Genomic DNA, 22,927 nt, shown 5'->3' on the forward strand with positions numbered 1-22,927 from the left:
CTCTGCAGCCTGCGGCTCAGCAGTGTGCTTCTACTCTCCCGTTCTTTGGGCAACCCTTGGGCTGCCATGAGAGTAGTGAGTGGCTCGCATGATGTCTGAATCGGAGACTTTGGATGGCTGTAGGTTTGGGGCGTGGAGAACGGCTTGATACCTTCTGCCCTTTCTAGCGGTGTTTTACCTCCCAGGATTTGCCTGTGGTCCCGGGCCACCATTTAATGCTTTACAAGTATATTGTGCACATACGCGGGAGAGCTTGTTGCTCCTCGGCGAACAAAGGCCGGCCGGGTCTAAGTCAGTCTTCGGTTCATCGGCCCTCCTCCAGCAATTCCTCCTGTCAGCTCGCGGTTTCAGCTGTGCGAGCTCCAAGCAGAGGCCAATATCCTGTTAAGGAAAAGGGCGATAGAGGACGTGCCTCTGTCTCAAAGGGGAAGAGGTCTGTACTCCCGGTTCTTTCTGGTTCGCAAACAGGACAAGAACGAGTTCGGGCCCATTCTGGATTTGCGACAAGCAAACAAGTGGATTCGCAGAGAGGAATTTCGCATGCTGTTGTTGCATCAGGTTTATACTCCGCTGCAACAGGGAGATTGGCTCTGTGCCATAGATCTACAGGATGCGTACTTCCATGTGCTCATTGCACACAAACACAGAAAGTTCCTTCGATTCCAAGTCGGCGCCCATCATCAGTACACAGTACTGCCAGTCGGGCTGAAGTCTGCGCCCAGAACATTCTCGAAGTGCATGGCAGTGGTAGCTGCACGCCTGAGGAAAAAACGAGGTGTTTTCTCTACCCGTACCTGGACGATTGGTTGATCAAGGCCTCCTCCTTCTCGGAAGCTCAGGCACACTTCCAGAGGACGGGCGTTCTCTTGAACAAGCTGAGGTTGCACATCAACATGTCTAAGTCTGTCCCGATTCCGGTCCAGTGCATACAGTACTTGGGAGCCTCCATCAATAGGCGGTCAGCAAGCGTGTCTCCTTCGGAGGAGAGACGATTATCACTCCTTAGGAAGGCTCAAGCTCTTGTGACCGCTCCATCTACAACAGTGAGGACGGTGTCTTCTCTACTGGGGTCGATGGCCTCTTGTATCTTCCTCACGCCACACACATGGCTGCTCATGAGACCTTTGCAGGAGTGCTTGGAGGATCAGTGGGATTAGAGGAAAGGATATTGGGGCGACAAGATACGACTGTCTCTGCGTGCTCTTCAGTCTCTGAAGTGGTAGTGTTCAGCGGAGAATCTCCTCAGAGGGGTTCCCTTTCACTAGGACATTTCCACACAGACTATTGTGACGGATGCGTCTCCCCACGGCTGGGGGGCGCTTTCCGGAGACTTGCAGATACTAGGAACGTGGTCCCCGATGGAGTCCACGTATCACATAATTTTCCGGGAACTCAGAGCTGTTCACTTGGCACTGAAGGCGTTTCTTCCGACCTTCCAGACCAACTCTCTGCTTGTACAGACGGACAATAGGACCACAATGTATTACCTCAACAAGCAGGGGGGGGTTGAGATCTCGCACTCTGTCGCAGGAGGCGCGGGCAATCTGGTGCTGGTTTCTAGCCAGAGGACTGACGATAACGGCTACCCATCTGCCAGGTGTGCAGAATGGTCAGGCAGACGTGCTGAGCAGACTGATTCAGGAAAACCACGAATGGGTCATAAACGACTAAGTACTAGGAAAAGTCTTCGCAAGGTGGGGGACACCAGATGTAGATCTGTTCTCCACCGCCGAAAACAGCAAATGCCGAGACTTAGCCTCCAGGTACTACCAGCAGGGGACGCTGGGGAATGCGTTATGGATTAACTGGTCGAACAGCTTTCTGTACGCTTTTCCACCCTTTCCCCTGATTCCGGGGGTGCTCATCAAGCTGTCCCAGTCCAGGGCGCGGATGATCCTGATTGCCCCGGAATGGCCAAGACAGTGGGGGTTCACGGACCTGCTTCACCGGTCTCTCCTTCCTCACATACGGCGGCCGTGCAGGCCGGACCTTCTCACAAAGTTCAGGGGGCAAATGTTGCACCCCAACCTCTCGTCTTTGAGTTTGGCTGCATGGCTCCTGAGATAGTGCAATATGGCCATTTGAATCTACCAGAAGTTTGTATGGACATACTGAAGGAGCCTAAGCAACCTTCCACTAGGACTTCTTATGCTTACAAGTGGAAGAGGTTTTGCATCTGGTGCAAGTCCAAGGACCATGACCTGACGACGTGCAAGGAAGATGTCATCCTTCCGTATCTTCTACACCTGGTGCAGTCTGGCCTTAATGTCCAATGAATTAAGGTTCATCTTGCTGCGCTGACTGCCTACAGGAAATGACCTTCGCAGACTTCCTTCTTTCAGATCCCTGTGATCAAAGGTTTTTTGGAAGGCTCAAAGAAAGTGTTCCCTCCTGTCCAGCTTCCTTCGCCTTCATGGGAATTGAACGTGGTGCTGGCCAGATTGATGAAGGAGCCTTTTGAACCTTTTCTTAAGGCTTCGTTGCAGCGCCTGTCCTGGAAGGCGGCGTTCCTCGTGGTCATTACATCGGCCCGCAGGGTGAGGGAAATTCAGGCGTTGTGTTGCCAAGAACCTTATACTGTATTTCATGCTGCTAAGGTTGTTATGCATACTCTCCCTATATTTCGTCCAAAGGTTATGTCTGATTTCCATGGTAACCAGACTATAACTTTACCTACGTTTTTTCGGAATCCTTCATCTCCAGCGGATAGGTCTCTGCATTCCCTGGATGTTAGGAGGGTGTTGAAGTTTTATTTGGATAAAACCAAAGATATTCATAGGTCAGACCAATTGTTTATCAATTGTGGATCAGTCAGGACCGGTCTTGCTACCTCGAAACAGTCCATCTCTGGTGGATTGTGTCCTGGATACAATTGTGTTGCCAAAAGGCTGATAAGACCTTAGGCGGTAAACCTAAGGCTCATTCCACCAGGGGCAAAGCTGCCGCAACTGCTTTGCTCCGTAATGTTCCAATTGTAGAAATCTGCAAGGCGGCCACTTGGAAGTCGGTCCATACCTTTGTTAAGCTTTACTGTCTGGACACTGATGCCAGGGCAGATGCTCAGGTTGGGCAGGCTTCGCTTCAAAATCTGTTCGCACAGTAGTGGTGTTATTTCTCGGTTCTCCACCGCCGCTTTGGTGTGGGGATGGGCTTGCCATTCTATTCACTAGATTATGACTATACACAGAGATCCCCTACTACAGAAGGAGTAGTTTCTGTCCTGTAACTCCAGTTCTGTAGTAGGGGTATCTCTGTTATAGACATAAGCACCCACCCTCCTCCCCGGTGGAGAGAGATATTCATGTAAGAAATGCTACAGGTCTTGCGTGTTACGCCTTCAAAAAGAACTGAAGGTAAAAGGGACCTGCACTGCATTCTGGGATACTGTGAGGCTTCTGGAAAGTTCTCTTAAAGGCACAGTATCCTGTTTTGAGCCACATAATGGCAGCCTATGGGGCTTGTCTGTCCACTTCTTCCTCTCTATCATTCCAGAGGGTTTTGCTGTAAAAGGCAAGGTTTTCTCTGTGGAAAACCCTGGACAGGCTGTGCTGTTTGTGGATTTTGGTGGAATTTCTAGTTGAAGTACTGGACAGTGTAGCCTGTGGATATAGGCTGCATTATCTGTCTTTAAATTCTCTCTTAAGTGTCTGTGCAGGTCTGCATGTTTAGACAACTTAAGAGATTAGTTTTGATTGCTCCGGGGTCCGCGCACATGGGCGGGACTATTCACTAGATTAGGACTATAACAGAGATACCCCTACTACAGAACTGGAGTTACAGGACAGAAACCACTCCTTACACAACAACTGACAAAGTGATACAGATATTCAAACAGTTTAGTCACTATCCACTATATTTAGTGAGACACTATAAATTGGTCAAGTAAACAGTCAATTACACTGCTACTAAATCCTCCATCCAAATATTTATTTTAATATATCCACTCATTCTTCAATGCAAATTGCTATATATATAATGCATATTTAAATAACGAAGCAAACCACATTCACTGGATGATGTCATCAGTGATGTCATTTGAGATGTCATCAGTGATGTCACTGACCTTGTCATGAATGATGTAATATGTGACATCATCAGCAGTGGATTGCGGATGCGCGAAATATAGTTAGTACAACTAACTATATAGGAGCAATTTCAATGGTTTTGTATGAGTGAAATGTCCAGCTAACTATAACACCCCTAAAACGTATAGTTTTTTGAGTGAATTTTAAAGGTTTTTAAAATGCTAATTCCTAACTATATAAGGCCTGAAACCTACGTTTTTTCTGTGTATATATATATATATATATATATATATATATATATATATATATATATATATATATATATATATATATACACACACACATATATACACACGTTTGTTTTCATATGTACTTCCTCTAAGATCAATGATGATACCTTTAGAAATGTTTCGTTTGAATACATTTAATGAATTTAAATAGATCTAATTGTCGTCTTCTTCCCACCATTTCTTTTGTGTAGGCTTCAAAGTTGCATCCTTTGGAGAAGTCTTTAAAACCTTTTTGCTACTAGTACCAAAGTCATAACCTTTCTTTTTTTTTAGAACAGTGTTTTTGCCTTGGTACTGTGAAGGATCTACAAAACCATCATGTTTTCTTTTTGGGACAAAATCCAAAGCCTTTTTCCAGTCCCCAGTGTCTTTTAGAGTCAACAAAATGCGAATCATTTGGTCCAGGGTGAGGTTTTTAGCACCAATTTCCCACTGCAGGTACTTTTCAAGCGGAAGTCTAAGAGTTGCAAGTTTTAAACGCTTTGCATTTGCCAAAGATAGTCCAGTCTGCTGATTCTTGTCCACCAAAGAGCCAATTATGTAAACTTTATCATGCTCAAATGTCTTCATTACATTGGGAGAGTCAGCAGTCAAATAAACAAGTTCATGTGTGGGAAAAATATCGATGTAAGATTTCTCTGTACTGGTCAAAAACAATCTTTCCCAAGCACCTTGGTAGCGTTTTTCTAATTCTTTATGATAAGATCCTTCTCTCTGAAGATTGCAGAAGTGAATATGGAAAGGGTCAGGTGATTTCCTGTTCCAGCCTTCACTTTCCATTAACTGATTCACGGTGTTCTCCAGTTCCCTTTGTGACATGTAGCTACTGTAGGACATGTCAAATATTAATGGCTGGCCAAACACCATAGCCTGAGCTGCCCTGCTACTGTACTGGTTATCTATATTCTTACGCCAGAACTGCAAGAAATACGCGTTCCGGTTGTCAGTTTCATCTTCTTTTTCTACTGTCTGTTCAGATTCCTCTTTCCTTATTTCCTTCAACTTTTCCTTCTTTTCTTTCCTGGATTTCTTATGACCTTCCTTGATTGATAAGTGTTTTAAAAATTTCTTCCTGGATGATTTTGTGGGCAGTTCCATAAGTATTCTCAACTGCTCTTCACTGATATTTTCTGGGACCATTTTGCCTGCTAGCCTCCACATCTCTACCAACTCTCTCATAGTGGTCAAAGGGTCATCTTTCTGATCTAAATGTATTTCGCCATCGTCATCTGAAGGGTCAGATTTCGCCAAAGTTTTCCATTCATCGAGGTCCATCTCCTGAGGGAGGTGTGATTTGGTTTCTTCTTTCATTAGGTTAAGTGACAAACACAAATTTCGACCTGTGGTTTGTTGATAAGTCCGTTTACCAAGAAAACCCTTCCTTGTTGCTTCTTGCATCGTGGGAAATAGAGCAGCCCTGCGAATTATTGTCCTCAAAAGTGTGCTCAAGAGTGTCATTGTGAAAGGCAATATGGCACGTAAAGATTCCTGCCAAAATCAAAAAAGCAAAGAACAGGAAATAAATTAGTACTCGAAGCTCTCAAAAAATGTGAAAAAATTAAAATCACATTCTTACAATGTGTTAACTACAATTCACTCAAGCTAACAAGAGGGAAACTTTTACTGTAATGGTCAGTGTCCCATTTCTCAAAGGATTAGGTAACACTGTACTATTTTTGTACGTTGCAACACGTAGGTTACGGTGGTCAAGATAAAAAGACATGCAAAGACTTTACCATAGCTCTAGCACTTTAGCCATCGGCAAGAAAATGGTTTCCAAGTTAGACTTCATCAACACAGTAACAACATTTACTACATGGTTAGTTCATTAAATGTCCCTAAACAATAATTCTAAAATTATTTTCCCCCGAACCGATCATGTGTTGGTCAAAACACTCTAAATTCAGTGAGTGGTGAGGATGAGCGGAATGGATTTTCACCATTTGCCAGTTACCTAATGACAACACATATTTTAAAAGCAGAGGGAAGATCTTTATTCAACTCAGATGAAAATATATTAAATAGCATGATGAATGTAGTAAATCCTAATGACACATAGGTAACAAAAAGGAGGGAGGTGCATAGTTTTTTAACATTTTACATGTGTACTTTAGGTTTTTGCACAAGTAACATACAGTGGAAAGTGGAAACAAACCAATTCCCTCGTGCACACAGTCAGATTTGCCACCCCTTAAAGAGACAGCAGTTAAGTCAAGTATAGTACCAACGACAACACCACCACAACCCTGGGCACCACTTCCCCCACCAGTACAGAACTCTCTATATGTCACTTAGTAGCTCGCTTAGGTTCCTCGCTCCCATTGCCCAGTTGTCCCTTGCGACCGATCGCCCTCGGCCATCTGTGTGTCACTTGCTACCTGGTGCATCATGTCCACCCAGTCTCTACAGTCCTCCTTGATCTTCTCATCAGTTCGGGCTTTTTTAAGACACAGTTCCTCTGCTAATGCCCACTCCAACAGGTCCCGAAGCCATCTGGCTACCGTGGGCGTGGGGTTAGTTATCCATTGTGTCACAAAAAGGCGGGGACCGGGACGGGACTGCGAGACCCAGCATTCCCAGCGCTTTGATGACCACAGCGCAGCTGGTGTCTCTTCCCACCCCCAGCACTCCCGCAGGCTAAAAGCGGCTCGCGGCCCCCGCTCCACGGGTACCGCCTGCATAGCCGTTCACTGCCACTGCTTTTCCGCCTTACTTGCCTGCCTACCGGAGGAGTTCTGTTCCACAGGAGCACCGGAGCAGAGACTACTGCCTGCGGGGACCGGGGCGGGACTGCGAGACCCAGCATTCCCAGCGCTTTGACGACCACAGCGCAGCTGGTGTCTCTACCCGCCCCCAACACTCTCTATTTAACCCCGCACCTTCCCGCGGGACGCAGCACGGGGCGAAGAGCGGGCCGTTTGAGGCCGTTCGAGGACCGGAAAGACCGGGACCGGGCCACCCCTTCTGGCCGGGCCAATACCACCAACTTACTTCCGACGGACGTTGCCCACCGGGAATCCATGATGACCACCAGGAAAACACAAAGCAAATCTGCATTGGCCGCAGTTGGAGTTCCCAAAGGTACTATTGACAATTATTTTGTTAAAGCCGGTTCACTGTTTCAAACAAAAACAAAAGATACGTCACATTGCAATCACCAAAAATAATAACCAAGTGTGTCAGATGGTGCCAGAACAAAGGTGAAGAGCTTGGGTGAGTAAAATTTCAACAGATCTATGCTATTCAATCGTCGTGGTAAGAAGGAAACAAATATCTAATTGTGATCACAAAATCATTAATCAAGTGTGTGCCCAGATAGAGGAAAAAGAACATGTGTGTTCTCGATAAAGTTGCAGTGGAACGAATGTTCCATCTTCCGTTCGGTGCATATACTGCAATTAATTAAAAAACGGTCTAACTCTCCTATGTGTTATGGGAAGGAAAATAACTTACATGCAGGTGAACTTCAATCCTCGCTACGAAACGCCTTTCATCCGAATAAACCGGCAGCCTGCATAGCCGCGTTATCTATTCTAGCGCTAAAATAGAGGTAGGACTTAGCCTAAAATCTCAGTGGGTGAATCAAACCTTTTCCTGGCGGCCATCTTATAATGGGGTCATTGTTAGGGGTGGTTGGATTTGACCACATAAATGAGTGTTCAACATAGATTCCCCAGGGCTAAATCGGAGTTCTCCTTTCCGCATTACCTATTGAACTCCATGAGGTCTTTTGTGACATTCCCTAAGTAGCATGCTGCATTGTGTTTCCGAACTTTGAGACGCTCCCTAACTAACTGAAAAGGGAGTCTCACCCGCGAATCATTGCTTGGCTTACTGCTTGGTTAGTGACCACGCCCCCTTTACTCAGCGTCCTGCTTGGTGAGGTTCCCGTAGCGTTCTTGGTTCCGGTCTGCCTTAGTGTTCCCGTTTGTTCCTCTGATTCCTGAGCCCGTGGTATTTGTCCTTGATTCCCCGTTGGATTCCCGGTATCCCTTCCCTTTACCCGACTTTTCCCGATCTATCCTGTTCTCGATACTCAGTCTCCCTACTCCCGTCCCGCTTCTCCTTTTTTCCCCCGGTGCCTTACACACTTTTCCGCATTTTCGACTTTCTGTCCCTCACGCCCCGCTTTCGTTGTTTGGTTCGTATTCGAGCCATTCTTTCCGCTCCGTTCCACTCGGGCTTTTGTTATTGAGTGGATGGAGGCTTTCCTTGTGCATTAGAGTTGTTATGTTTGTAATTGTCTATGCGCTCCACTCTGTCTTCAGCTTACGAGTTGGACGTGTTGTGCGTAAGCCGTGGATTGTCTCGTTGTGTGTACACCGGCTCCGCTCCGTCATAAGTTTCAAGAGTCGGACGTGGTGTGTGTATTCGTGTGTGTTGTGTGTTCTATGTTACCAACTCCGCTCTGTGTTTAGTTTATGAGTCGGAAGTGGGAGGTATTGCCGTGTCACTTTGCCCTTAGCTCCATAAGTGATACAAGCTTGTCATCTGCTGCTCTGGTGGCCCAGCGTTGCTCTGTCTTCAGTTTAGGAGCAGGACTGGAATTGTGTACCTTCTTACTTGGAGGTATCCCTTGCTGAGTAGTCATCCAGGTTCCCTTCATTACCTCCTGGTTCATGACTTGACTGCTTGCTTAAGCCCTGACGCTCACCTGGTGAGGTAAGTGGAATTCTATGTTGAACACTTGTGTATTAGTCCTGTAAACTTCTAGTGAGTTTAGTACTGTTGTATGTTTGATTCCAGCCATCTCCTGCCATCGAGACTGCAGCTACATCGTCCCTGCTGGGGGAGATTGGTATACTCCCTGTGAAATTCCCCCCACACTTTTTGGGAGCAACTGACTTTGAGTGAGTCATCTCTTCTCACTTGGGTCGTTGCTGTTTGGAAGTGTGTGGGACATTCATCTTTGCTCCTGTGGGCATCCATCCTCCTCTACAGGGGAGGACCCTTGACAGAAAGCCAAGCCCACGTATATATTCCACCTGAGCAAAGATGAATACAGACCTGAGTACGGGTATCTCTGAACACACCCCTTCAATGGAAGAGATCAATACAGTAGTAACAGGATTACAACAGGAAGTGGCCATGTTACGAACAGAAAATATGAAGTTACAGGCAGAAGTAACCCACTTACAAGCACAAGAGACAAGGGCTGTGGGTGGGACAGGTGCAGTTCCCAGGAGAAAGTATATTTAACCAGCCCGTTTTTTCTGCGCAAACAACCATGGTCAGTCCCCCTGTTGATGCATCAAACGTAGTCCCTCCTGTCCAAGTCACCGTCCATACACCTAGTACCGTTCCCTTGGCTATGCCAGAAAGATTCACAGGAGACAGTGCATAGTTCAATAGTTTTATGACCCAGTGTCATCTCCAATTTAAGTGTAAGCCGGCTGCCTCCCCAGACGATGACTCAAAAGTAGCATTTATTATTTCTTATCTAGGAGGAAACGCTTTAGAATGGGCAGTCCCTCTGGTGGAAACTGACGATCCCTTGTTATACAACTACAATGATTTTCAGCTCAAGTTTAGAAGTCTTTTTTCCAAACACGCATATATACAAGCCAGTGACAATGCCCTGCTTGATCTAAAACAGGAGTCCAAAGATCCTCACATATATAACACAGTTTAACCGGTTATTGGCCGAAACATATTGGCCAGAAGAGAAAAGAACATCGTTATTTTACAGAGGATTATCTGATGAATTGAAAGACATACTGGCGCAAATAGTAAATCCGCCTGAAGATTGTCCCTCATTTATTGAGCTTACCGTGAAGCTGAATTATAGACTACGAGAGAGAAGGAGAAAAAACTCACATCGGATTTCCCAAGATGGTGGTACAGAGACCCGACAAGAAGGAGATTAAGGACATGCCTGAACCCATGCAAATTGGTGGGGTGAGAGGCCCTATCTCAGAGGAAGAAAAATGCAGAAGAAGGAAGAACAACTTGTGTTTATACTGTGGCAAGAGTGGCCATTACGCTAGAGACGGTCCCAATCGTCCTTCTACTTCTTCCAAGAAGATAGCCAGTGTTCAGGAAAACTACCAAGCTTGAAGAATGAGGGGATCGATTCTTCAAGTACATCCCTTTTTCAGATCTCTCAAAACCAAAAGACATTGATTAGACCAGTGAAACATTTCTTATTGAATATTACCCTCGTGATCAGCAATCAAGACAGACATAACATGTCTATACTCCTAGACTCAGGAGCGACTGGAAATTTCCTTGACATACAGTTAGCCCATAAGATGAACATACCCTTCGTGACAAAAAATAGGCCTGAACCCGTTAAGTCAGTGGATGGTTCTGAACTATCATCGGGGTTGATCAGTCACCAGATACCTCCCCTTCTCTTGGTATGTGGTAATGGGCATTCCGAACAGATAACCTTTGACTTGATAGACACTCCTAATTTTGGAGCTATATTAGGAGTGCCGTGGTTGCAAACCCATAATCCCACGATTGATTGGATAGAAAGAACAGTGATGCTGAAGTCGCCCTACTGCATGACTCATTGCTATCAAGAAGCCAGTGACAGTTTACACCCTTTGTGTTGCACCGTCCAGTCCTTAGCGGTAGCATCTGTGATACCAGAAATCTATGCAGAATTCAACGCAGTGTTCAATGAGGAAGAAGCCACTAAATTACCCCCACATCATACATACGATAGTCGCATTGACTTGATACCTGGGGCGGAACTTCTTAACAGTAGGATATACGCTCTGACCTCAGCCGAAACTTAATACTTAAAAAACTATCTGGATGACATGTTGCAAAAAGGGTTCATCAGACATTCAACATCCCCGGTGTCCTCGCCTTTGTTTTTCATCCCGAAACGGGAGGGCGGCTTAAGAGCATGCCTTGATTACCGGGCTTTAAACAAGATTACCATAAAGAATAAATATCCATTGCCACTCATCCCTGTCCTGTTGGACCAAGTGCGAGGAGCAAAAATGTTCACAAAGATAGACTTAAGAGGAGGCTATCATTTAATTCGGATTAAATCGGGCGACGAATGGAAAACTGCGTTTCGCACTAAATTTGGATTATATGAGTACTGTGTCATGCCCTTCGGATTATGTAACGCGCGAGCAGCGTTTCAATACTTCATCAACGAAGTACTACGAGAATGTCTTGATGTCTTAGTCATTGTGTACATTGGTGATATTTTAATATATTCACAAACTGAAGAAGAACTTGTGGTACATGTCAAAAGAGTGCTGAGAAAACTGCAAGAAAATTCCTTGTTCGCCAAGTTGGACAAAACCACTTTTCACACTGATACCATCGATTTTTTGGGTTATGTAATATCACCCCAAGGGATCCATATGGATCCTAAGAAGACGAAGGCGTTGATGGATTGGCCCAGTCCAACCACAATCAAGGAAGTGCAGTCCTTTCTAGGATTCTCCAACTTCTATAGAAGATTCATAGATCACTTCTCGGACACCATCGTCCCTATAACTAAATTACTCAGGAAGGGTACCAAGTTCTCTTGGAATGAAGAAGCGGAACAGGCATTTCGCAACCTCAAAAATAAATTCATGTCTGCCCCCATTATTCGTCATGCCGACAAGACTTTACCGTTTTTCCTGGAAGCTGATGCTTCACAATCAGCCGTTGGAGCTATCTTATCACAAAGAGACCCGGGAACTGGGCAACTACATCCTGTGGCGTACTTCTCTAAGACTCTGCTTCCTGCCGAGCAAAATTATACCATAGGCGAAAGAGAACTCCTTGCCATCAAGCTATCCTTTCAGGAATGGAGACACTACCTGTTAGGATCTCCACACGTCATCACTATTTTTTCTGACCATCGGAATTTACAGTTCTTCAAATTTGCCAAAGCCCTTACACCAAGACAGATGCGTTGGGTGTCCTTCTTTAGTGAATATGATTTTATAATCACTTAAAAACCTGCAGCCCAACATGGCAAGGCCGATGCTCTCTCAAGAATAAACAGCCCTAGCATAGAGCACACAAACAATGCACTTCCTATTATTCCAGAACATAAAATCATTGGAGCCGAAGAACATCACTCCAAGTCCTTTTTGGAAATCTTAAGAGAACAATATGCATTGATCAATGAACAAGACTGGATGAAGAATTCACTGAATACCATCAAAGAAGGATTATATTTCCATGACAACCGATTGTACATACCCTTTCCCCCCTTACAAACACAAGTCCTAGAATGGGGTCACAACAGTGTGCTTGCAGGACATCCAGGAACAGCCAAGACGGTTAGTTTATGTCCGAGATGGTTCTGGTGGGATCACATAATCAAAGACACAACGGCTAATGTTAAAGCTTGTTCAGTGTGTGCTAGGCAAAAGGCTTCCCATTGCGCCCCCACAGGACTGCTAAAGGTCATACCAGCTACTCCTAAACCTTGGCATACAATAAGTATGGATTTCATAACCGAACTGCCTAGTAGTAAGGGATACAATACCATACTGGTAGTAGTTGACATGTTGTCCAAGATGGCCCATTTCGTCCCTTTAAAAAAGATACCATTGTCACAAGAATTGGTACATATCTTCCTAGCTCAGGTAATCCGCTTACATGGTACTCCAGCAGTTATTTTTTCGGACAGGGGCCCTCAATTTGTTTCCAAATTCTGGAGAGGAGTGTGTTCAGTGTTGCAAATGGATCACAGATTGTCCACAGCCTATCATCCCCAGACTGATGGACAAACTGAGAGGACCAATCAGACACTGGAGCAATATTTACGTTAGCTCCTGACCAGTTTACCTTCCACTTGGTTGGAAGCTCTACCATTGGCCGAATTCGCGTACAACAACGCAACACATTCATCTATAGGGTGTCCCCTTTTTATTTCAACAATGGACAACATCCAGGGTTCCTCCCTATCCCTTTCCCAAATGATCTTGACAAGATCCCTGCATTAAAAGAACATCATCAACACATAAAGATGGTTTGGGAAAACGCCATTTAAGAATTGAACAAGGCCAAAGAAAACATGAAACATCAGGCAGACAAACATCGTAGAGAGGAACCACACTATGATGTAGGTGAAAAAGTATGGTTATCCACCAAAAACCTCAGACTTCCTGGATCAAAGAAATTACAGCCTCGCTTCATTGGTCCCTATCCAATTAACAAAGTCATAACCCCAGTTACTCTCAAATTGCAGTTGCCCTCACAAATTAAGATCCTTCCTGTTTTCCATTGTTCCCTACTCAAGAAATACATTCCCCCACTGAAACCCGAACAACCTCCTCCTCCTGTAATGATAGAAGGTGAGGAAGAATTCGAAGTACAACAGATCCTAGATTCTAGAAGACAGAGAGGAAAACTCCAATATCTGGTAGACTGGGTTGGGTATCCCCCAGAAGACAGGACTTGGGAACCTGCTGAGGATGTACATGCTCCTAGATTGATAAGGAGGTTCCACCGATTGCATCCTCTGAAACCCGGCCCCGGGGGAGGGGGGGGGGAGGGGTTTGAGGGGGAGAACTGTTAGGGGTGGTCGGATTTGACCACATAAATGAGTGTTCAACGTAGATTCCCCAGAGCTAAATCGGAGTTCTCCTTTCCGCATTACCTATTGAACTCCATGAGGTCTTTTGTGACATTCCCTAAGTAGCATGCTGCATTGTGTTTCCGAACTTTGAGACGCTCCCTAACTAACTGAAAAGGGAGTCTCACCCGCGAATCATTGCTTGGCTTACTGCTTGGTTAGTGACCACGCCCCCTTTACTCAGCGTCCTGCTTGGTGAGGTTCCCGTAGCGTTCTTGGTTCCTGTCTGCCTTCATGTTCCCGCTTGTTCCTCTGATTCCTGAGCCCGTGGCATTTGTCCTGGATTCCCGGTATCCCTTCCCTTTACCCGACTTTTCCCGATCCATCCTGTTCTCGATACTCAGTCTCCCTACTCCCGTCCCGCTTCTCCTTTTTTTCCCCCGGTGCCTTACACACTTTTCCGCATTTTCGACTTTCTGTCCCTCACGCCCAGTTTTCGTTGTTTGGTTCGTATTCGAGCCATTCTTTCCCCTCCGTTCCACTCGGGCTTTTGTTATTGAGTGGACGGAGGCTTTCCTTGTGCATTAGAGTTGTTGTGTTTGTAATTGTCTATGCGCGCCACTCTGTCTTCAGCTTACGAGTTGGACGCGTTGTGCGTAAGCCGTGGATTGTCTCGTTGTGTGTACACCCGCTCCGCTCCGCCATAAGTTTCAAGAGTGGGACGTGGTGTGTGTTCTATGTTACCCACTCCGCTCTGTCTTTAGTTTATGAGTCGGAAGTGGGAGTTATTGCCGTGTCACTTTGTCCTTAGCTCCATAAGTGATAAGAGCTGGTCATCTGCTGCTCTGGTGGCCCAGTCTTGCTCTGTCTTCAGTTTAGGAGCAGGACTGGAATAGTGTACCTTCTTACTTGGAGGTATCCCTTGCTGAGTAGTCATCCAGGTTCCCTTCATTACCTCCTGGTTCATGACTTGACTGCTTGCTTAAGCCCTGACGCTCACCTGGTGAGGTAAGTGGAATTCTATGTTGAACACTTGTGTATTAGTCCTGTAAATTACTAGTGAGTTTAGTACTGTTGTATGTTTGATTCCAGCCATCTCCTGCCATCGAGACTGCAGCTACATCGTCCCTGCTGGGGGAGAGTGGTATACTCCCTGGGAAATGTCCCCACACTTTTTGGGAGCAACTGACTTTGAGTGAGTTATCTCTTCTCACTTGGGTCGTTGCTGTTTGGAAGTGTGTGGGACATTCATCTTTGCTCCTGTGGGCATCCATCCTCCTCTACAGGGGAGGACCCTTGACAGCCATAGTGAAGATCTACAATATCAGTAACAGTGAGTTATTCGCAGACTAAATGTATATAAAATGTAATAGCGACGATTTAGAAGGACTAAGAATATCAATGATATTCAAAATGAAACGAAGAGAGATTGCAGATTACGGTGAATTACGGCGGCCATCTTGGAACGGGTCATATCCCTTACTCTTAATGTGATATCCCTCAAACATAAAGATATATCAAAACATGTTATGTGTATCATGTACCTACAGTACGACTGTGGAATAATAATTAACAATTAGTATCTAGTGAAAAAAAGAATGAAAAAGATTGAAATGTGCAAAAGTTACACAAGTATACATTGGTGTAGATATGGTCAGGGCGAAAAAAGAGAATTAGCAAGCAATGTATCGATTCATGTGGGTATATCAGAAATCTATAAAAAAAAACAGCTGTATTCAGTCCGGTCATTCATTCCAACTGGCTTCAATGTATCTAATTTGTAAATCCAGAAATGTTCACGTTGTAACAACTTCTTGTTGTTGTCCACACCTTCTCTTTTTGCTACAACTTCTAAGATTGTGTATCTTAGTTGACTTATGTTGTGTGATGCCTGATTTCAACAATATCTTCAGTGAAATGCCTCTGTTCGCCTATCAAAGGGCCAAAAATTTGGGAAGCTTATTAAAACCTAAGGAACACAACCCCACAGAAACATCTCATGGAACATTACCTTGCCATAATTGCAGTCACTGCAATAGTATTATCAGAACAAATTCTATAACACATCCAAGTAAAGGACATAAAATCAAACTACATGTATCAGCTACATGTGATACAATGAATGTCATTTATTTACTGAAATGTCCCTGCGGTCAAGGCTACGTAGGGAAAACTGAGAGGAAGATAAAAACAAGGTTGAATGAGCATAAATCTAATATCCGTAATAAACAGATGAAATCGACAATTGCAGCTCATTTCAATGAGGCATCACACAACATAAGTCAACTAAGATACACAATCTTAGAAGATGTAGCAAAAAGAGAAGGTGTGGACAACAACAAGAAGTTGTTACAACGTGAAAATTTCTGGATTTACAAATTAGATACATTGAAGCCAGTTGGAATGAATGACCGGACTGGAAACAGTAGTTTTTTTGATAGATTTATGATATACCCACATGAAACGATACATTGCTTGCTAATCCTCTTTTTTCGCCCTGACCATATCTGCACCAATGTATACTTGTGTAACTTTTGCACATTTCAATCTTTTTCATTCTTTTTTCCACTAGATACTAATTGTTAATTATTATTCCACAGTCGTACTGTAGGTACATGATACACAACACGTTTTGATATATCTTTATGTTTGAGGGATATCACATTAAGAGTGAGGGATATGACCCGTTCCAAGATGGCTGCCGTAATTCACCGTAATCTGCAATCCCCCTTCGTTTCATTTTGAACATCATTGATATTCTCTTAGTCATTCTAAATCGTCGCTATTCCATTTTATATACATTTAGAGCGCGAATAACTCACGGTTACTGATACTGTAGATCTTCACTATGACCCCATTATAAGATGGCCGCCAGGAAAAGGTTCGATTCACCCACTGAGATTTAAGGCTAAGTCCTACCTCGATTTTAGCACTAGAATAGATAACGCGACTATGCAGGCTGCCGGTTTACTCGGATGAACGGCGTTTCGTAGCGAGGATTGAAGTTCACTTGCATGTAAGTTATTTTCCTTCCCATAACACGTAGGAGAGTTAGACCGTTTTTTAATTAATTGCAGTATATGCACCGAACGGAAGATGGAACATTCGTTCCACTGCAACTTTATCGAGAACACACATGTTCTTTTTCCTCTATCTGGGCACACACTTGATTATTGATTTTGTGATCACAATTAGATATTCATGTCCTTCTTACCACGACGATTGAATAGCATAGATCTGTTGAAATTTTACATACCTAAGCTCTTCACCTTTATTCTGGCACCATCTGACACACTTGATTATTATTTTGGTGATTGCAATGTGACGTATCTTTTGTTTTTTACTTGGAGAACTCAATTGAATTACCCGTGGTGCCTTTATATCACCTGTACTTTTCACTTTCATTCTTGCACTATCTAAACATTCACATTTATTGGTTGTAGATATATAACTTGATACAATGATTACTATTCTTTTTGCTTTAACCATTAAAATGATGTATTTTTCCTAAATACCCTCATGCATGATTTATCTATTTTGGTTGTAGAATCTATATCCCTGATGGAGGCTTCAACAGCCAAAATGCATTGGATATGAATATGTTCTTGGACACAAAGCTGGATGCATAATAATTTGCTTTGAAAATGCAAGATATGAATTTTGAAACCATTAAATAATATTGAATAAGATTGAAAAATAAAGAAAATCTTGGATCATTGAAATTGAACTTTCTGTTTTTGTACTCTTACAACCCTACATGGGACCAAGCTGTGACTAGGGGACGTCACCCATATTGGGTCATGCAATTCTTGAATCTAGACATCCAACACCGAGTTAGAAAAAGATCTACAGAAGCCTTAGAAAGGGAAAGGGTTACTTTCTAAAAGTAACTTTTCCTTAATCTTTTTTTTGAATCCACCTTCACCATTGAATTCAATTTTTTTTATAAGTATTAAATATAGAAGGTTAATAATTTTTCTGTTTCCCAACCAAAATTTATAGAAACTAGTGTTTTCCTATGGAACAGCCAGCCTTGCTACACTGAATGTAGTTTTTGGGGCTTTTTTCACTGTAGGGACTTGTTTTACATTAAATTCCTATGTGCCCATCTTTTAGATGCCATGCACTCTGTATTATGGACAACAAGGCATTAAGAGGGGTCACTAATAAATATTTAAATAGAAGGTTTGGACCAGTCAAAAGGGGTTGTTTTACAAGTTGAATCTGCAGTTTAAAACTTCCAACAGCCAGGCTACTAATGGCACGGTCCGTGTGGTGGATTGCAGAATGGGTGCTGCAGTCCAATTCTGGCATTTAACGAAACCCTAGATACCGTTTGTACCATATACTAGGGACTTATGGGCAAGTTAAATATGCCAGTCAGGGGAATGCCAATTTCACCATGTTAAAAAGGAAGAGCACTGGTTCACAAGGGTAAAGTGCCCAGAGTTCTACAGCCAGCATAAATATAGAGTCCAGCGAGGGTCGTGGCCAAGCAGCATGGCGACAGGACGTGAGCTCCTTCGGCTCCCTGCTGGCCACTGCATTAATCCTGAAATTCAGATCCTTAACGCGCCCATCGGCTAGTAATTGTGTTGTCCACGAACTGCACTTGTGGTTCTGAAATTCTGGACCCTCCTATAATATGGTATTGAGGCCCGACACTCGTGTCACAAAATATCATTGTACCATGACGAATGTGGTATCGGCAGACCGGTAATGATTAGGACATTATCCCTATGCATTTGCGTCGTGATTGAGCGATGCTAACTCCCTTAAATCATGGTTTCCGTTCTGAACCCTCGGACTCCATTTTGTGAACAGGCATCCATCTTATGGCTTGCCCTCATATAGTCAATTGATTGAGGTCGAGCTTGATCTAAAAGGACACGTCCACCTTAGCTGACTTCCCCGTGACCTGGCCAAACTGACTCCATTGCCTCCAGCCAAACCTGTTTGGGCAGCTCCTCGCCCAGTGGCCGAGTAAGATAGCATCAATGCACAACATGCCATAAACCATTCACTACATACAGACCATGTTTTCTACAAACATACACCTGTCCATGTTTCTTGTTTATGGCCAGTTTTACGATGAGGAGGTGCCTGATTTTATTGGGGTTTCATCGATATCTGATGGGAGTTCTGGGCCTGGCTGGGTAATCCATCACAAACTGGACATCTAAAATATGGGTTGGCCGACATGACTGTGCTTTTTGCCTTATTTTGGAAATATGTATATGACCGTATTGTAAACTGAAGAAATCTTGCCTGCAGCTGTTATTTCTGTATATAAGGAGAAGGCTGGTTCTGTAAAAACGAACAGTCTCCTGAGAACTTACGACCCGTACTGTTGTAATTCTAGGACGCTTGTTACTTGGTTGCAGCCAATAAAACTCGATCTCTGACTTCACCTAGAAGACTCTTGGTTTCTGTGGTCCGGAACAGGGAGAACTCCGAGGTCTTCGGGTGTTATCCCCTGGCACCACCGGGTTCCTAAAAACCCGGCACCTCACACTGGGCTCTCCCCGTCCCGATCTGAGGCGGATCGGCGGAGAACTTGGCCTAGACTGCCCGGAGGCGAACCTGCATATACCGGGGGCTGAGATCTAGCCCCGAGCGACGGAGCTCTCTTAGCGCGGGAGGACCCACTGCCATCAGGGCCTCCCGCGGTGACTGGGGCGCCGGAGTGGTGCCTGGGCCTCTGGAGGCCCGAGGTGAACATCCTGGCAACTGGTCGCCTGGGCCGGAGCAGAGGGGACGGCCTGTCCGGTCAGGGACAGGGCCGCTCCTAATTGAGGCTGGGGACTGGGCCTGTAGCCACGAGTTGCAGGCGGATAGGCACCGGGAGGCCCTCTGACATCGGGCCCCCCCTGAGTGAAGGAGGTGACGGATCGGGCCCTGATCGAGCTGTGCCTGGCGGAGGAGGGTGAATTTTGCACCATTCTAAAGACTGAGCCTCCGGGAGCTGTGACCGGGGAATGAGCCTGCATCTGCAGAAGACGGTGGAAGAGTAACGGGGGGCCACTGGCATCGGGGCCTACTGCCAACTCAGGTGAACTTGAGCGGATTGGGGCCTGCGCTGGCAGGGGCCCCGTAGAGGTGAGAGCAGCCTGCTGGGGGCAGTGCCTGCGGCTAGGGTTCGCAGCCGCCCCATATGAGACAGAGGTGGTCTGACGCGGGGGGCTTGCTGCCATCAGGACCCCCAGAGGCTGGTGCATGGTGCCCCGGAGCCCACTGTTGGTCGGGGCCTCGGCGTGGAGGACATCTCCTGAGACCTTCTGGAGCCTGGGACGTGGGCCAAAGCTGTCCTCAGAGCCGGTCCACACGTGAAGTGGAGAGGCTGGGTCGGTGACCGGGGCCCCGCGGGCCTGCCCTTCTGAGGCGATTTCTCCAAGGAGACGCCAGCTGGCGTTGGGGCTGCAACGATCTTGGACAGTGGGGGGCCCAGACCTTGGAACTGTATGCAGAGGCAGAGAATCCTGGTAGCTGGCACGGGGTGTGCCCTGTGACCCTGAAGTGCGGGACTATGTGAGAGGTGGACAACTGGAGGAGACTCTTCGAGTAGCCTGTAATCAGGAAGATACAGCTGTGATCCGTTGGTGTGACGCCCCGGGTGGCCTGTTGTACAGCTCCTGCCAGTGTGGTTACGGTGAGGGAGGTCTTGAGGGCCGGCCGAATGGGGTGAGGTCCAGAGTAAGCTGAAGAGTGGGTGCAGGGGCTCCTGCCGCATACCGTGGATTGCCAAGGAGATCTCTTGGGTCCTCTGGTTGACCGGAGTGCGTCTGAAGCGGACCTGACCAGGTGTGGCGTTGGTGAGGGGCCCCGTCGTTAGGAACATCCCAAGACGGACATCGGAGTCGCAAGGGGCCCGCGGAGGTAGCCTGGAGGCGGATTGAGGGTGAGTCGGAGTATGGCGACCTGTACGTGTGGGACATTTATCTGCTCTGCTTGGGACGTGAAGCTAGGGGGGTTTCCTTTGTCGTCAGGGAAGCCCGAAAGGGACTTTTTCGATGTCCACGATGCGAAAGGACAAAACGCCCAGGGCTTCGCAGCCAAACACCATAACGCAATACACTACGCAGCGACTCCCCTTGCAGAGAATCATGCGTCAGTTGGGACAGGATGAGGGGGACCCAACGCCTGAGGAGCCCTCTCGTGCGGGATTGTTAAAAGCGATACAGGGCTCCCACTCGGCCTTGGAGCGTCAAATCGAGACGGTGTCCATCGACGTGAATCTCCTACAGACTGACCTGCGTAAAGTGGCCGACAAGGTCACGGATGCGGAGGGGAATATCACCCAACTGCATGGGGAGGTGGCGTCCCTAAAAAAAAACAGTCTTGCAACTTTCTGCCACGACGGAGGCCCTCGAGAGGAGAGCAGAGGATGCGGAAGGGAGAGCACGCCGCAGTAACATACGAGTGCTGGGTATTCCAAAACGGGCGGAGGCGGGTAGACCGGAACGCTTCCTTGAGCACTGGATTCGTACGGTATTGTGCACTGAAGGCCTGTCAGACGTCTTTGTGATTGAACGAGCCCACAGAGCGTTGGTCCCACCGCCGAGGCCTGGTGTTTCCCCACGGGCCTTCATTGCCCAAATCCTAAACTTCTGTGAGAGAGACTGCATCCTTAGAGCGGCAAGGGAGTCTACAGATCTCACTTTTGAGACTGCGAAGGGGTCCATCTTTCCGGACTATACACAATTGGTCCAGGAGCAGCGGAAGTCCTTTCTGGCACTCAAAGAAAAGCTCCGGGAGGTTTCTTTTTTTTCTGTGGGTAGGATTAGCTAGGGTGGCGGATGGTGAAGCTGTGCACGTCCTGGCACCAGCATGGGAAGGGCATATCGGCCGGCGGGTTTGGTTGTTGCTAGTATATTGCTCGTGGATGGGGTTGGGAGGGGGTTGTTGGAAGGGAATGTTGTAGGCATCGCATGTATGACACGTCGGGCACGGGACTTGAGGGACACTGTGGGTGGAGTTTGTGGGGGAGGCAGGACACATAGTTGACAATGGGGTACGAGTTTTTGAGCTGGAATGTGAGGTGGCTAGGTACTTGCACTAAACGATACAGAGTACTGTCTTGGCTTCGTAGGCATGGGGTCTCGATTGTGCATGCCTTCAGGAGACCCATCTTACTGATGAAGGGATGCAGAAGCTGGGTAGGAAATTGCGGGCCAGGTGTTCCACTCCTCTTACTCTTCGTATGCTAGAGGGGTGCTGATTTGGGTAGCGCCTGGGGTCCTGTTCGCAGTCCAGTATGTAGAAGGGATATTGTCCTCTTGAATACATATGCACCAAATGTGGATGATCCGGGCTTTTTTCGGGCTCTACAGAACGTTCTGATCGATGACCTGGGGGCGCCAATTTTCTGGCTGGGGGACTTTAATTGTGTTCTGGATCCGGTCCTTGATAGGTCTCCTCCGCGGGAGGGCACAAAACACTGAATGAATGCACAGCTTCAGGAGGTCATGGAGAACATAGGACCTGTGGATATCTGGCGACAGGCCAACCCGACGCTGCAGGTTTATACACGTTTTTCTCCCACTCATAATACACACAGTCGACTTCATAGAGTATTGGTCGCTAACGCGTACATTAACATGTCCATGGAAGTGACAGATCAGGCGCGCTTTCTATCCGACTACTCCCCAGTGGCATGCCTGGTGCGATGGGGAGCCCCGGTTTCCCGTCCACGTACTTGGAGGTTCCCAGTGGACATGTTGAGACGGCCCTAAAGGACTATGTAGACCTTAATTGGGAGGTAGGAGACCAGTCGCTGGCCTCTAAATGGGAGGCCCTAAAGGCGGTGGTGAGGGGAGCCTGTATGGGACTGACATATGGAGTCCGGAAGCAGCTTCTCCAGGACTTGCAGGCGACAGAGGAGGGGGCTCTTAAATGCCCAGTCTGCTGAGTCTTCCGACGACCTGCAGCGGGCAGAAGAGCAAGCGGCCCTTGGGAAGGTTCATGATATTTTGGACCGACTTGACAAGTATACCCTGGGCCAGTATAGGCAGCGGCTCCACAGAGAAGGAGACAAATCGGGGCGGCTGTTGGCCTGGATCCTCCATACGTATTGTGGCTCTACGGGAGGCCCATGGGGCTGTGGTCCACTCGGAACACGCGATTCT

General features: G+C 46.4%; 1 protein-coding gene across 2 annotated transcripts in view; it reads right to left on the minus strand.

Annotated features, from left to right (window-relative positions):
• Positions 1-4,433: 4,433 nt before the first annotated feature.
• Positions 4,434-22,927, minus strand: part of TRMT10C (tRNA methyltransferase 10C, mitochondrial RNase P subunit) — a 42,354-nt gene continuing 23,860 nt past the window's right edge. For both annotated transcript variants that reach the window (XM_086934471.1, XM_086934472.1), the window contains exon 2: positions 4,434-5,803. In XM_086934471.1, the coding sequence (XP_086790597.1) occupies positions 4,469-5,773 (1,305 nt within the window). In that variant the 5' untranslated portion in view covers positions 5,774-5,803 and the 3' untranslated portion in view covers positions 4,434-4,468. The remainder of the gene's footprint in view (positions 5,804-22,927) is intronic.

The sequence above is a fragment of the Lissotriton vulgaris genome, chromosome 8, assembly GCF_964263255.1.
Source record: "Lissotriton vulgaris chromosome 8, aLisVul1.2, whole genome shotgun sequence".
NCBI classification, from domain to species: Eukaryota; Metazoa; Chordata; class Amphibia; order Caudata; family Salamandridae; genus Lissotriton; species Lissotriton vulgaris.